General features: G+C 46.6%; 2 protein-coding genes across 3 annotated transcripts in view; both read left to right on the top strand.

Moving 5' to 3' along the window:
• Positions 1 to 301: 301 nt before the first annotated feature.
• rcor3 (REST corepressor 3) lies at positions 302 to 9,353 on the top strand. 2 transcript variants are annotated; one of them, XM_020620340.1, is made up of 12 exons: positions 302 to 699; positions 803 to 859; positions 1,964 to 2,041; positions 2,130 to 2,182; positions 2,702 to 2,863; positions 2,960 to 3,084; positions 3,877 to 3,955; positions 4,106 to 4,321; positions 5,318 to 5,395; positions 6,432 to 6,489; positions 7,117 to 7,361; positions 7,661 to 9,353. In XM_020620340.1, the coding sequence occupies exons 1-12, from the start codon at positions 576 to 578 to the stop codon at positions 7,946 to 7,948; spliced, it is 1,563 nt and encodes a 520-aa protein (XP_020475996.1). In that variant the 5' UTR covers positions 302 to 575; the 3' UTR covers positions 7,949 to 9,353. The 2 variants fall into 2 exon arrangements, with proteins under 2 accessions (XP_020475996.1, XP_020475997.1); XM_020620341.1 differs by lacking the exons at positions 302 to 699; positions 803 to 859 and adding an exon at positions 867 to 1,142.
• Positions 9,354 to 10,667: 1,314 nt separating this feature from the next.
• Positions 10,668 to 15,995, top strand: part of traf5 (Tnf receptor-associated factor 5) — a 6,045-nt gene continuing 717 nt past the window's right edge. Inside the window, exons 1-10 of the mRNA XM_020620302.1 lie at positions 10,668 to 10,859; positions 12,123 to 12,395; positions 12,538 to 12,601; positions 12,850 to 12,951; positions 13,575 to 13,739; positions 14,021 to 14,098; positions 14,715 to 14,789; positions 14,889 to 14,981; positions 15,148 to 15,288; positions 15,637 to 15,802. Coding sequence (XP_020475958.1) covers positions 12,157 to 12,395; positions 12,538 to 12,601; positions 12,850 to 12,951; positions 13,575 to 13,739; positions 14,021 to 14,098; positions 14,715 to 14,789; positions 14,889 to 14,981; positions 15,148 to 15,288; positions 15,637 to 15,802 — 1,123 coding nt within the window. The 5' untranslated portion in view covers positions 10,668 to 10,859; positions 12,123 to 12,156. The remainder of the gene's footprint in view (positions 10,860 to 12,122; positions 12,396 to 12,537; positions 12,602 to 12,849; positions 12,952 to 13,574; positions 13,740 to 14,020; positions 14,099 to 14,714; positions 14,790 to 14,888; positions 14,982 to 15,147; positions 15,289 to 15,636; positions 15,803 to 15,995) is intronic.

The raw sequence follows: 15,995 nt of genomic DNA, 5'->3' as shown, positions 1-15,995 counted from the left end.
AATTTATAAATATATGGAGCGCTGGAATCATCTGTGACATGTTATTCATCCATATTAAATTATAATGTGCACAATTTATCGTCAATATTTATGATTTCCACATATTTTAGAGCCGTTTTTTGTTTTAGCCATTTTAATGTAAGTGTTGTTACTGTTAAATCTCAGTTTAAAGTTGATTTAGTTTTTATTTTATTAGTTTGTATCGGCGGAAGGATCTATTCTGTCTCCGCAGCAGCAGGCCCCGCACTGCCGCCTAAAGGTGCGTAGAAAGCCTTCCGCCGTGGTGGTTAGACCCTGCTCAAACACGGCCTTAGAGGGTCAGCAACCTTCCCCACAGGGAACGTTTTACATATTAATGATGCACCAAATTCAGAAGAGGCTGTGTGGTTGTTATCTGTGAGGTCATACAGTCTGAAGTGACCATGAGAGAGGCGGTGGGAGCGGAGAGAAGAGCGCTACAGCGACACGGACGGAGCCGCGGCGAGTGAGCGAACAGCAGCAGAAAAAGCTCCAGCTCCTGCTGACATTTTATATCCCGACAGAGCTGCTGAAAGACGGTGAAATAGAGCGCGGGGATGCCGGGGATGATGGATAAAGGGCCGGAGTATCTGGGTAAAGGTCGCTCCAACGGTACCAAGAGTCCGTCCAACGCCTCGAACGGACATTTTTCCGACGAGAGCGGCAGCGACGACGAACACGGCGAGTATAGCCTCGAACAGCATCTAATCGCTCCCTGTAACCGCGTTTTAACCTGAAAAATGCGAATAAAATATGTCCCGTGTTTCTTGTTCGTGCTTTCCAGATGTGGGCATGCGGGTCGGAGCCGATTATCAAGCCAACATTCCAGAGTTTGAGCCCGGTGAGGTTCTATCGATTTCTACCAGACAGTCGGACGGTGGTAGCCTCGGTATATGGAGCTACAGCAACACAGACCGACTGTAATGTGTGCTTCATGTGCTGGCGGAGGCAAACCGTGACTGTAGAGTTTTAAAACAGATTAAACGAGTTTTCTACTCAGTGTCTGCGGTTCATAACGATACCGTTAATAATTAGGCCACTGTGTCAGAAGCTGAATATGGACCGAGGCTACCTCAGCTCCTCACTGACAACTTGTCACATTCATGAATTTCTGATTAATGAAGGTAAATGGACTGTTTTTAAAGGCGCCTGTTGTTTAACCTTAACATATCATATAATATATACAGTAACAAACTAATGCTTTTATGAACCTGGTACCAAAAAATGTCATCATTGATCAATGATACAGTCTATACAATACAACATCTATTCAATCTATTCATAATATATCAGCCAATACGCATGTTTTCCCCCAGAGTTACAGAAGTTTTTGATAAAGATTCTTTCAATTATTTTGGTTGTTAACTAAATGATAGCTAACATTTGTAGTGAGTAAGATTTAAACATGTAATAGAGGGTTTATAACAGACTAATGTAGCTGTAAGCAGATACAAGAGTTTATTAATAAAAGTCAACAACTAACTCCTCCAGAATTAGAGGCTGTTTTATACACAGATAATGAGCAACAGTGTAGTAAATCACAGACGTAATAATGTAAAATCTCTGAATAGGAGTGATGGCTGTTGACAATACTGTACATCAACAATACTTTGTCCTTGTATATGATAACTACAAAAAGCTAAAGAACATGACTGTGGCATCCATGAAGAAATGTAGAAATATCTTGGAGTAAACACAAACTGCTGTCTGGAGAAAAAAGCCCAGGAGATAAGTGAAGCAGTAAAGTACCAGTGGTCTGGTATGCACTTAAAGTAGCTGGGCCTTGCTGAGACGCTGACACGGTAAGATAAAAATCTGTGCAGCAAAAACACTGGATCCCATAATGCAACTTGATCATTTCTTGTATTAGACATGAAAAAAACTGCTAAATTTGTTGAAAAAACACCTGCAGCTGAAGTAAAGAGTGATGTTTGTCTGTGTTCAGGTTCCACGAAGTACACAGATAAAGACAGTGGAGGGATGTTGGTCTGGTCTCCCTATCACACCATTGTCAACTCCAAATGTAAGTCAATGCTTGTGTGTTCATTTGTGCAGTCCTCTGTCGGGTCCTCACATCAGACTGAACTAACGCTGCGGGTTTCCCTCCACAGTGGATGAATACATTGCTATAGCCAAAGAGAAGCATGGATACAACGTGGAGCAGGTGGGTCCCTCACTGTTAGAGCACATCCATGACAGGCAGGACAAAGAAAGAGCAACGACCAGGGTTAACCTCAGTTTGGCTGTCTGGCATGGAGAGGGTTAAAAGCAGCCAGAGGACTGCATCCAGATGTGGCCTTCTTCCTTCTGGATGTGTTAGCATCTAAAGCTAACCTGTTTGTTTTGTTAGCATTAGCCACCTAGCATGGTTAGAGGCTGTATTCTGTACCGTTTGTCCAAACCAGGCACCTGTAGCTCACGCTGTTGCTAGGAAACTTAACATGATGGGAGGGGCAAACAGCGGTCAGGAGCGGTTTATGGTGTCAGTTTGTTTTGAGTCTCACTAGACCCTCTGGGCTGAAAAGGCACCAGATAGAGTGGAGTTTAAGCCAATTAAAACACCTGTTTCTCTCCATTTTCAGATATAAACAGTGTTTTGAGATGCAGATGTGGTCTGGAGCATCTGCATGGTTTTCCCTGTGTGTGTGTGTGTGTGTGTGTGTGTGTGTGTGTGTGCTACCAGGCTCTCGGGATGCTCTTCTGGCACAAACACAACATAGAGAAGTCTCTGGCCGACCTGCCCAACTTCACCCCGTTTCCAGACGAGTGGACAGTGGAGGACAAAGTGCTGTTCGAACAGGCCTTCAGCTTCCATGGAAAGAGCTTCCACCGTATCCAGCAGATGGTAAACGCCTAACACAACAATGTGGCGCTCCCAGACTGTCTCCTTTACTTACCCCCATTGGTAGTAAAAGATGATTTTTACTGTGTTTGCATTCAGTTACCGGACAAATCCATCTCCAGTCTGGTGAAGTACTACTACTCCTGGAAGAAGACTCGATCCAGAACCAGTCTGATGGACAGACAGGCTCGCAAACTGGCCAACAGGAGCAACCATGATGACAGGTACCAGCCCCGATCAGTACAACATCTGACAAAACTGCAAGGTCAGAGAGCTGGTTCACAGAGTCTCACTGTCAGACCAAAGCCTGACTGCCAGTTTGAGGACGAGCAGCAGCCTTGATTTGCTCTTTGTGTTATTCCCCACAAACCCCGTCCAGAAACCAACAGCACTGGTGAATGTGGTATCCTCACCGTGATGTGTGTGGGCCCAGACCCTGGTTTAGCGTATTGCTGTAGACCTCCACTGTTAAAACGTGCATGATGTCTGCCCTGGTCACACTGTTCTCCATCAGCTCCTCGCTGCACATAACGGTGTGTTGGAGCCGTATGTTGGAAACAGACGACCTCCTGAGGAGGAAACCTGCCCCCTAGTGCAGCGCTGTGGCTCACTGGGGGCTCGCCAACAGCTGGCGGACAACAGTGTAGGTCTACGGCACAGAGCGATGAGTTGGACCATGGTCTGGACTCGCACAGAGGAGAAGCAGACTCCAGACTGATGTCACGTTCTGTGTGACCAACAGCCCAAAACCCAAAGAGATTCACTTAACAAGATATAGAACCGAACAGCAGCTGGAGAAGCAGCTGCCTGAAAACGTCTGACCTTTTGCTTGAAAAATGATTAAACCCATCACCAGATTTAAAAAATGTTGCTGATTCAGAACTTCGGTTGATTTTTAGATTTGAATTCATTGTCATGTCTTGTGTTGCTGCTGTTCTTCATGGGTTTGACATTGTAGTTTGGGTTCTCGGCTGTCTGTTGTACAACAACTGAATTTTGTCTCATTGTTGCCGTAGTGATGAGGAGATGGAGGAGGCCAATCCTATTGAAGCCAATGACAGCGACTATGACCCCAACAAGGAAACCAAGAAAGAGGTACGTGGACACACCACCTGTTTCCTAATAACACCAGTTATAGATGTTTTCTATGAGCATCTCTACAAAAGGTCCTAAATGTCCTCAGGGGCCCATCAACCAGTGTTTAAACTCAAAGTCATCCCTTCCTGTATCTTCTCTCACCTTCAGAACCAGGTGGAGCCAACGGTGCCAGGCTCTAAGGTGGCCCTGGGTCGGCGGGAGCACCAGACTCTGCAGCACCGACACCACCAGCGCTCCCGCTGCCGCCCCCCCAAAGGCATGTACCTGACCCAGGAGGACGTGGTGGCCGTGTCCTGCAGCGCCTCCGCCGCCGGCACTCTCCTCCGTCAGTTGGACATGGAGCTGGTGTCCCTCAAGAGACAGGTGGGAGGTGCTGTACCACTCCTCCTGCAGTCCAGGGATCTGAGAAAACAGGGGGAATGAAAGCTACAGTACACTTCTAACCACCTGCCGTAGGCAATCTTTCATAGCAGTTATGACATCGCTGACCCAACCACTGATCCAGACTGAGCTGAGCCAGGCAGGTTTTAAGGGATCGCCATCTATTTCTGACTTTGTGTGTTTGCTATGAGGAAGCAATCTAAAAGGCTGAGATTGATCCATTGAGAAGTCTGTAGTTGTAAATGTCCTGGCTGAACTTTGACCTGCTGCACAATGACCAAGATGCTGCCACAGCAGACAGGAAGGGTCTAAACGAAAACACCACAGACATTTCCTAAAAGCTTTAAGGCTGTTATCAGTGTTGTTGCATGTTGAAATGACGCATGGTATTTAGTGTGCACATGTCTGTTAACAGATTTGTGGTGATTCATTGTTGAACTTGGAAAGCGTGGAAATCTACACTCTTCTGCTGATGACGATCACGTGACTGGACCAACAGCTCTGATGTCCAGAGCAGTTTGTGTGTCTGGAGTCATGACAGCCTAGAAGAACGTCACACACAAACCAGTGCAGCATGCCTGTAAAGCATCACGTTAGCTGGAATTAGCATTAGTACAAGTGTGAAGACAGATGTGTTTGTACTGTACCTGGTGGTGACACCTGAGGGGCTCAGTGAACTGTTGTCCATTCAGAAATAAAAGGACGCTACAGTTACATTTCAAAGTAGAGAATCAGGAAATGACAGACTCACTGTTTTTGATTTTTGTTGAACCTTGTGATGATGTTTTCTTTGCTTTTGTGTAAACAAAGAAAGTACAGCAACACCTGGAGATTTCTCAGATCCATAGCAGCCCTTAGCAGCTGGGCCTGAACCGCCCCAGCTCACCGTTTCTAATCGTTCTAGTTTCAAACATGTGCAATGAAAGTCCAACAACACCTGGTTGAACGTCACCCGAGTGTTTCTGATGTGCCCTGCAGGTGCAGAATGCCAAACAGATGAACAGCGGACTGAAACACATGCTGGAGTCTGGGATCGAAGAGTTCAGGCTGCCTGAGGTACAAACACACTGATGCCCAGCGTCGTCTCGCTACATGACATTAATCACGAACCAGGACTCTCTGGAGGAAGAGACCTTGTATCTCAGTGGGTTAATAATGGATAGATAAAAATACTTAAAGTTAACTCTTCCCTTTAAAACCTTTTGGGCAGCAGTAGTTTGGGTTCGCACTTGGTGATCATGAGTTTTCTGCAACCAAAAGGTTTGTGCCAACCTCCAGGGTGTGACACGCCGTGAGGACAGTCGGGGGTCCCGCGCATCATCACATCAAAGATGAATTTCAGTCATTGGTGTGAGCCAGAGTTAGCACACATCTTCATCCAATATCCAGTAAAAAGACTTTTTGGTGCATTTGTAAAATGGGAAGACGTTTCACCTTGTGTCCAGAGTCTGATCGACCTGCTGGGCAGCGCAGGCAAAAAACTGTAGAGGAGCACAACAGGGAATAACAAACACACATTCAGTGACACGTGAAGATTGTGCAGGCACTTTGGTTTCCTCCTGCTCAGACACTGCTCTCTCAAACTGTGTAATACTAGTTCATGGATCCTTTCATCCCCTTCAGTAATGAGCCGTTTTGAAACTGCAGCAGTTTGTCTGTGATTTTAGGGCATTTGTAGAACAGTAGCATGTTTTATTATATTGTTTCAAGATGGAACTGCTGTTAAGATTTTCTTCTGTTGGGCTTTCGGTGATGAAGAAAAGCACCAGAACCACAGAGTCCAGAATGTGGTTTTACTGTTCAGTTTGCAGACTCACAAGCAGCTCTGGTATCAGCAGCTCTACCTGGGGCTGCATCAGCTGCCGGCGTGTTTTCTGTGATGCTCCGGCTTTTCAGCGTTTAAACAGAAAAGATCAACTTCATGATATACAGAAAAAGAACATTAGCTTAATTTATATTTGACGTCTTCAGGTGTTAAGTAGGGGATCCGAGCGTCCCTGTATTTGGCACAGATAGACATATTCTGCCATATCTTTAAGCTCTAGATCCAAACTCTGTTTCCACCTGTCAACTCTGATCTTTATTCTTGCAGTGCAACCAGAAGGTGAACGCCCGCTGGACCACAGACGAGCAGCTCCTGGCTGTTCAAGGTGAGTGTCATCACTGACCTGAGTCACAGCAGGTGACTAGGTAGCAGGTGTGAGAGGTGCAGCGAACTGAAATCCAACAGACCACATACAGTACATGATGACGAACAGCCCGAAGGTTACATGGGCCTTTTATAAATAGGAACACCTGCAGGTGTTTCATGTGGTTGCTATTTTTATAATAAGTGTATGAAAATGGTGTTCAGGTGTCCGGTAGTAACAAACCTGCAGAGAATGATCAGCTGAACCTGCAGCTCCCCTCAGCTTCACACAGATTTACAGTGGCCATCAGCTCACCGTTTAGTGTTGGACCACAGCGTTACCCTCCTGGTTCTTACCGCTCTCACAGTGCGGCTCTGGGCCGCAGCAGGAAGCAGCTGGTCTCAGGGGATATGCTCTAAACAGCCCTGTCCACGACCTGCTCAGCGACGACCAGCAGCCAGAGAACCAGCTGGAGAACACGGTGGAGCGTTTAGCAGCTCCAGAGGTTTCCCTCAGGAGATGGTGGAGCCCAAACACAGAGTTTATAGGAATAATGTTAACGCCAGGAAGCTGATTTCACTTTCACTGTCCATTTAGGTGCAGTTTGGCAATCGATGACATCACTAAACTGTCTGCAATGTTCTTCAGGGGTCAGAAAATACGGAAAAGACTTCCAGGCCATCGCAGACGTCATCGGTAACAAGACGGTGGGTCAGGTGAAGAACTTCTTTGTGAACTACCGGCGGCGGTTCAACCTGGAAGAAGTGCTGCAGGAGTGGGAGGCTGAGCAGGGAACACGAGCTCCCAACAGAGACAGCGCCACCTCTGGAGAGGAGGGGAAGAACAGCTCCACCACTCCATCAGGGAAGAGCACCGATGAGGAGGACGAAGAGGTGAGACGTTAAAAAGCTTGAATTGGTTGAATGAGTATTCATGATTGAGCTTTATATATTTTAATGTGTACATGTCCTGCGTACGCTCCAGCTGATTATTTAATTTTTTTTATTGCACATTAGCATGTTTGTTCCTTCCTGTCTTGTTAATCATCTTCCGACAGACCTGCAGGTTCTGAACCACCTTAAACAAACAGAGTTAAAACTAACATATAGAAACATTTTTTACCAAGAGGAAAATGAAGTCTTGTAACACCTTGTAGTGAGATAACCGTAGCCCCGCCCTCTCCTCTCTGCAGGGTCAGGTGAGCTCTTCAGGTGCGTCTCCTGCAGCCTCCTCTTCTTCTTCTTCAGCTCACACTGCAGTGACATCCAGCACCTCCTCCTCCCTCCACCAGCCCCCTCCCCTCCTGCGGCCACCCCTCATCCGCCCCTCCAACCCGCTGCCACCCCGCCTCAACCCCCGACCTCCTGCTCCAATGACCCTTGGCGGAAACCTCGGGGGGTCAGGCCCAGGGTCCACCCAGCAGTCCTCCGGCCTGGCCATTCATCAGTCAGAGACGGCCTCGTCTTCCTCGCTCCACTAACAAACCATGTTTCATTTGAAGTGACAGGAGATATAAAATGTTCAGTCTCAGTGTGAAGCTGTGTGCAGGGCTGCTGCGTTCAGGTCCTGTGGGAAAATCTCTGTGACTTCCTGCTTCCAAACAACTGCAGCAATTTTCCCTGATCTTACCACACCTCAACATAATAGTGACACTTTATTTTTATTTTGTTAAACTGTGGTAGTAGTTAAGGTTTTTCCCACAGGACTTACATGTAGTGAACCCACTAGTTTGAGAAGCATCTGGTTTTAAAATCTTGTTTTTAAAATAGGTTTGACTAGAAGTCATTTAGTCTTTAGACATCTATCACAGAAAGTGTGTGGATCAGCAAATCAGAGTCTTTCATTCATCGACCAATCATCACCTAACACGTGGCATCCCACAGGGTTCAACCTCGGGCCCCTTCTCTTTCCCCATCAGTATGCCTTCACTCGGACATTATTGCATTAACTAAACAAAAAAGACACACAGTAGAAATGGAAGCAAGTCAGAGCCACTGATTTATTCTCTCATCAACTGCTCTGAGGTTCCAATAAGCCTGAGGCTATACAACCATGCTAGCAGCTCTGTGGTGAGGCTGCACTTTGGCTATGTGCTTAGTTCACTCTGAGCTGCATGCTAACATGGTCATAATGCTAATATACTGACGTATAGCAGCTATGTTTACCATGTTTGCCATCTTAGTTTAGCAAGTTAGCATACTAAAATTTACAAATTAGCACTAAACACAAAGTACAGATGAGGTAAATGGGAATGTTATTGTTTTTGCAGTATTTGGTCATAAACCAAAGTACTGGACAAATTAATGATGGTGACAATAAAGGAAAAGTCAGAGCAAAGTGATTACAACCATCTTTCACGACGATTCGGTTCAATATTTGAGCTATTTCCATGTGGGCCAACGTCCACAGAGCCAGAAAGCTGGATGTTCCATTAAAATCAAATTCATCCAAATCAGAAACGACGACCTGCTAATTTTAAGGTCTAAAAATACAACAAATCAGGAACTTGAATCACTTTGTTTAATGATGAAGTTTTAGTTTGATCAATTTAATTTTGCCATCATCTTTTAGAAGTTGTAATCCTCGTCCCACTGTCAGGACTCACCGTTATCTCGGCCTTGATGATGAAACCTTTACATTTCAATGACACTATGACTTCTCCTGTGGCGCCACCCTCAGGACAAACTTTACTTGTTTAGCTCCACTACAGGTGAGACTCAGAGTCAGCAGGATGTTACTTTAGACCATAGCTGAACAAACAACAGATGTTTGGGGGGGGTTACACACTGGTGCCAGCCTGTATTCTACTAGTCTGCATGTGCAGAGTCAAACCGACAAACTCAACACTTTGCCTTCCTGTCTGTGGGCCACTGGTTCCTGACGAAGATGTGCTTTGTGTTAAAAGGCTCAGTAGTTTCCCAAAGCAGCTGCCCACCCAGTGGGACAGTGTGGTTGCTGGTTTTCATCCTGGACACAGTGGCGCTCTGTAGACTTGTACAGTTTGGTGTCAGCTGCCAGTAACTCTGACAAACAGCTGGGTTTATAGTTGATGTAACACTAACACATTGCCCAGATGTCCTGCAGTGTCCGTACACAAGACAGATGCTCCTCAGAGTTTTAAATGTTTTGTTTTTGTGGTCTCTGTTGGAGACCGATTTGGAAACTACAGACTATTTCCTCGTCCTCTGTCCTTCCACTGCTCCTCCTGGTGCTACCAGTCTGGACTCGGTGTAAACAAATCATTGTGGAAGTGCTCTTAATGCGTTTTGGACAAATATGTCACAGTATTAAATGTAACTGAAATCATAGGGTCCCCTGAGTTTCAGTAGAACTTGTACATGTTGATGTTAAGATGAAGCTGCTGACCTTCTCATTAAAAACTACATTTGTACCATCAGACTGTTGTCATTCTTCGGTTCAGCTGAGCAGGAGGCCACCACTGTGAATCCTGTTACTTTTATATGATAAATATCGTGTTCAGTGCTGGAAGAAGTACTCAGGTCTTTTACTTAAGTAAAACAAGAAAAACCTTGTACTTAATTTTCCATAAGTAAGCTACGAGTACGAAATGACCCAAAACGGCCACACATCAGTGTATATCACTGGATGACAATTACTGAGCCACTCAGTGCATCACAGTTTATTGCAGCTGACAAACTTTATCGTAATTGATTTGGTGATTATCGTATGTATGTATTATTAATCTGAATGTGCAAAGTAACTACACTTATTAGATAGTGAAGTAAAAAGTGCAACATTTCCAGCTGAAATGTAGTGGAGTAGAATTAGTGGGGGGTTGTTGGGTTTTTCCTCAGTAATAACAGTAGTAATAATACTAATAAGGTCTATGTTACTGTGTAAAGTGTCCTGAGATGACTGTTGTTATGATTTGGCGCCATACAAACTGAGCTGAAATGAATTTCTAAAACAACAGACCAAAGTGCTTCAGGAGAGACATTCAATGACACCGGACTCTGACGGGCTGAAGATGGTGGTGGAGTTAAAAACAACTACAACTTACAGCTCTAGGGTGAATGTAAACACCCACTGATGCCAAAATTAGAAGTTACTAATAAAACACGATCATTTCTGTTGAATTCAGACTTGCTGTGTGCACACTGGGCATTTCTACCTTTGGTACTGGGAGTACATCTGACTGGTTCTGTACTGGTGCTGCAGTGGCACTCGGCCCGGTTCGTGTTCGGGGCTACACCGACGCAGCAGGTTGCTGCTGATGAGTCACTTCCTGCTGCTCTAGTCTCCTCCTCCGCCGCCGCGCGCGCTCTGTCCCCCACGCGTAATCAATACTAATCAATCATACGGATCAGCTGGAGCTGGCAGGCCGCAGTGTGCGGCTGCTTGGGGATTTCAGAAGGATTTCGATTAACGAGGTAAGAAAGTCCACTAAAAGCTGAAGCGAGTCTGAAGCGCTGGAGAAACTGAAAGTAAAGAAGCTGCGAACTTCAGCGTCAGGATCGAGAATCTGAAATGAGCAGGTCAAGAAGCCACGTCTGGAACATTTCACTGTTATTTTACTGCTTTACAAGCAATTAAACAGCCAGTGAGGCGGGTGACTTTGGTGGAGATGAGGAAAGCGGCGGCGGGGATTCCCCTGCACGCTGGACGCACGCACGGACACTGACAACACAACCTGCGCTTGTTACGCACGACCCTTACCGGGATTGCACCTTAATAAAGATCTGCAGGTTTTAGTCATTAAGAAAATCAAAAGCTTAAATCTGCGCTCCCCAAAAGCCCCCAGCCTCCACTGTGCACGGCCGCGTGCCCTTCGCTTTAAATGAATATTTAACCCATTTTCAAGCCACTGGCACCGAACCTTTACCAGTAGGCAACAACTGTGACGTAGTTGATTATTTTCTATCTCAGTGGTGGAAGAAGAACTGGCTCCTTTACTGAAGAGTCAGTCTGATGCTCTCAGAGGTAAATATTCAGATTCACACTTAACTAATACTACAAAGACTCCTGACAGGTCAATGTGCTTAAAGTGTCAGAGTAAAAGCTCATTCGCTGTGGAAAAACTACCCTTATGATTAATACACTATAATATGAATACCTCAGCTGCTCCTCCACATCGAGAGGAGCCTAGGGAGGTGTTCCAGGCATGTCCCACCGGGAGGAGGCCCCGGGGAAGACCCAGGACACGCTGGAGGGACTATGTCTCTCGGCTGGCCTGGGAACGCCTCAGCATTCCCCCAGAGGAGCTGGAGGAAGTGTCTGGAGAGAGGGAAGTCTGGGCATCTTTGCTTAGACTGCTGCCCCCGTGACCCGGTTCCAGATAAGCGGAGGAAAATGGGTGGATGGATAATATGAATACTATCAAAATGATTATTACTGATGCATTGAGGTGTATAGTTTTTAAATCTTTTGCCTTGTTGTTCTTAAGTAGTTCCTCAAGAGTAAAACAAATAAATCTCTCTGAACCCAAATCATGGTTTTAAAAAGAAAACAAAGAAACTCAATAAGGAGTTGTCAAAGACTGGACTTAAAAGACAAACCAACAGTCTGATATAATGATAATAACAGCATCCTCAGCATCGTTATCACCAAATAAGCAACAGCTTTGCTTTAGGTCTGAAATGATCCGACTGTAACAATCCAATCAGAAAACTTTAAAGCTCTAAAAATCTTCACAGTCACCTGCAGATCTGCTCGGAGCCCTGCAGACTCATGGCCGCAGCACTGGGAGGATCCGAGGAGTCCAGTTTGGAGTCAGAGGAGTCCGCAAGGAGGTCGACAGGCCCCGTGGGCTGCTGGGAGTCGGAGCTGGCCTCCGTCCAGCACTGCCTGAAGTTTGTGCTGAAGCTGAAGGACGAGTTTGTTTGTCCCGTCTGCAGAGGAGTCGTGCTCAATCCTCAGCAGAACTCGTGCGGACACATCTACTGCTTCCACTGCCTCCAGGGACTGCTGTAGGAGCCAGGCCACCTCAAAACACACTCATAGTCCACCTTACAATACACCCACACCGACTCAGCCCACCTTAAATTACACCCATGCTGAACACACTGACTCAGTCCACCTTAAAACTGTGGTTTGTGCTTTGTGTTGCAGGGAGAGTTCGGCACCATCCAGCCCAGTCTGCCCAGTGGACGGAGCTGTGATCACACCAGCAGAGGTCAGCACATCACTTGTTGTTTTAATCAGCTGCATCTGCAAAGTAACTAAAGTTGGGAAACAAAGTTTTCGTCTCTGAACTTGAGTGGAGTAAAAGTATGAACTAACATAAAACTGTACTTAGGTACAGTACTAGAGTAAGTGTACTCACAGTAGTTACTTTGTGGACAGTCATCAGGTTGTGTATTGGCAGGGTTCTTCCTGCACATGAGATTTGCTGAAGCTCAAATAGGCTCATGTTCTCTGCAGGTTTTCCAGGACAACTGCTGCAAACGAGAAATCTCCAGTTTAGAAGTGTTCTGCACCAACTTGCCAGCGTGCACCCAAGTGGTCACACTGCACCGGCTGCAGGTGGGGTTTCCAAACAGCACCTCACTCTGACAGAGATTAACAGAACATTCCCAGTTTAACAAGCTCGTCTGGGACCTCGTTACTGACACTGGCAGATTCTGAACATGAGCAGATTTACATATATTACAGCTGAGGATGCGTGTGCACCACTGGGGTAGAAAACTGTCACTTCCCTGTTTGGAAGTGACGTAGCTGCTGTGACACGACCGTCCTGAGGCGAGTCTCTGCTACACGCCGTTACATCGCAGCCTTGTGCCCACACGCCTCCTCTGACAGACGTGTGTCGGCTCTGGCAGCAACATGACACACACTCCAGTGAGAAACGGCAGCTGGCAGCAGCTTTCCTTCTTGGCATAATGAACGTTTTCCTCTCAGGACTTGTGATTTCAGCGGTTTTAGGCACAAAACCAACTTCTACATGTTGAGCTCATACAAACTCTGTTACTTTGTGTTATTTTCAGCCTCATTTCCACAGCTCACTCCTGATGTCTCTCATAAACCTGTTCCCAGACTTGATATCTAGAGCTGTGTAACAGCTAATGTCCCAACAGCGGATCAGTCTAAACCATCAGCCCATCTGAAAAATCACATAACAGGCAAAACCTTGTTCCTATCCCCTGCAGGAGCATCTGCGGTCGTGTCAGTACGAGCAGCTGCAGTGCACCAACCCAGGCTGCAGGGCGGCGCTGCAGAGGAGACACCTGCACGAACACCTGACCAATACCTGTCCTCAGCGCATGGAGCTGTGCCCACACTGCAGGCAACCGCACCGTCTCAGCCTCATCCAGGTAACTATCTGCAGCCGGGTGGGTTTGAGCCTCAGATGTCCTGCTAGATTTTGCTAATAAGACAGGGCCAAAGTTGTTAAGAGTCAATATCCAGAACTTGTTCAAGGTGATGAACAGGTCAATCAAAAGCCTTCTTCTGGGCTCAGCCAGTGTTGGGGACAGGAGCAGGTTAGGGTTTGACTCTTATGCTGCGATCAGTCGCTCCACTGCAGGAGAGGATTTCTACCCCTCAGTCACAGCTTTGAGTCTTTCACCGTGTCTCTGGTGACTGTGCTCTGTAGGACCATGTGCAGAGCTCATGTCCAGATGTGGAGGTGGACTGTCCCAACAGCTGCTCCCAGAAGGTTCCCAGACACCAGGTGAGTTCCTCCTCCTCTGCTTCACACCATGAACCTGCACAGGCAGCCATCAGCAGGGCGACACATCTGTGTGTAACACAACACTAAACTAAGACTCTGATGATTCTCAGTGAAGTTCTGGAGCCAAACTGAGTGCCGTTTCTGTTCGTTTGCTGTTTCTAAGCAGGTTTATTGATGTTTGTTTTGTGAGGGACATCGGAGAGAATGATTTCCTCAGAAACTGGGGCCACAATGAAAATACACATACTGTGTTTTGGGTTTCACTGGCTCAGAGTCTGAGGTTCTTCCAGTAGCCTGTGTTCCTCCATGAGCTGTGCATCACTGCAGCTACTGATCACATCGACCAACAGCCGAACTATACTAACTGACTTCCTGTTGTGTTGAGAACACCTGCTTGCACCTGTCTGCTTTGCCTTCACACAAAAAGTAACCTGCAGTGTAGCAGGCTACCCTCTCAGGTTGGTACACCTCAGAGGACCCGCTGCTGGAGGCCAAACTCCCTTTGAGTTTAAGAGCAGCAGGTTTGTCACAAACACAGGCTTACTGTGTGGCAGCTACTGTATCTGAAAGTGACCACAGTGACATGAACAAACACAAACTGCCTGCTCTCTTGCAGCTGACTGAGCACATGGAGTCGTGTCCTGAGCTGCTGGTTGACTGTTCTTATAAGAAGTTTGGCTGCTTTGTACAGGTGTGTTCATCCACCAACACAAGAAAAGTCCTGAGTGTCGACTCTGTGATTCACTGAGCTGTGAGTCTGTCACCTGACGACAAGTGTCGTGTCCTGCAGGATAAAAGGAGGAATGTGAAGCTACATGAAGATGCTGCTGTCAATCGTCACATGCTGCTGGTTCTGGAGAGTAACACACACCTGGAACAACAGGTACGTCCGACTGAAATGAGTCGCACAGATGCCACAGACCTGTACACGGCGCTGGCAGTGCACCTGGCAGCTAAGCTTCAGACTTGTACACATGTCGTTTTTGCCAACATTCGTAGATATTTCTGTCTAAACCAAAGAGTTTACCTGAGGCTGTTGTCGTCGTCAGGTGGAGGTTCTCCAGGAGGGGGCGCTGCAGAGGCAGCAGGAGGTCCAGACAGACTCTTTACTGCTCGCTGGCCTGCAGAGGAGGATCAGACCACTGCTGCAGCAGAGCATCAACCATGAACACGTCGTCTCTGCAGCTCAGGTTAAAGTCTGACCCGCCTCCCTTTACCTTCACTTTTCTAGATCCACTATCATTTCATCTGTTCACTCAGGTCTCCTTCATCCAGGGTCAGTTAAGGGTTAAAAGTATTGGACGTACCAATGCCTCTCATGATACATTTATTTTTTAACTCTAAGGATCAGTTTGGTGTTAGTTTATGTTCGTTACTGTCACCAAATCCCGTGTTTGGACCCAAACCAACAGTGTGCTCGTTTCTCTCTCAGCACCAAATTTAAATGAGCTTCACAGGATTCGTGCTTTACAAACCAACAAAAAAATCACACCTCAGATCCTAAACATGACGAAGTACCTGTTTGTGTGTGTGATCAGGGGACGCTGAGCAGGCAGGAGGATGCCCTGTCCGCCGTCCAGCTGGACACCCAGCAGGTGTCTCGGGTACTTGGTCCTGGTCTGGAGGAGCTGGAGCAGCTCAGAAAGTCTCTGGATGCTGTGATGCAGGATGTGTCGGCAGCTGAGGCCCTCAAAGAGCACCTGGGTAACCAAACCTGCTCCGAGTCCATCTCAGTCCAGTAGAGACACGGTCTACTTTAAACCAGTTTTACCTGAACTGCTTTAAAAAGTTATGTTTTGGTAACAACAAAGTTTCCCAAATCTGTTTTTCCCCCCTGATGTTTCCACAGGAGTGTGAACAAACTAAACCAGATGTGGGCCACTCACATACTGTACAT

Source organism: Monopterus albus, unplaced genomic scaffold, assembly GCF_001952655.1.
Source record: "Monopterus albus unplaced genomic scaffold, M_albus_1.0 scaffold235.1, whole genome shotgun sequence".
NCBI lineage: Eukaryota > Metazoa > Chordata > Actinopteri > Synbranchiformes > Synbranchidae > Monopterus > Monopterus albus.
Note: the sequence above shows the minus strand (reverse complement) of the source record. Positions and strands in the feature narration are given on the sequence as shown.

Bases quoted from the DNA above. Each gene is read 5' to 3' on its own strand.
- rcor3 (XM_020620340.1), top strand. From the start codon at position 576: ATGCCGGGGATGATGGATAAAGGGCCGGAGTATCTGGGTAAAGGTCGC. The intron at 860-1,963 runs GTGAGGTTCTAT...GTCTGTGTTCAG, and splicing joins CATTCCAGAGTTTGAGCCCG to GTTCCACGAAGTACACAGAT. The intron at 3,956-4,105 runs GTACGTGGACAC...TCTCACCTTCAG, and splicing joins ACAAGGAAACCAAGAAAGAG to AACCAGGTGGAGCCAACGGT.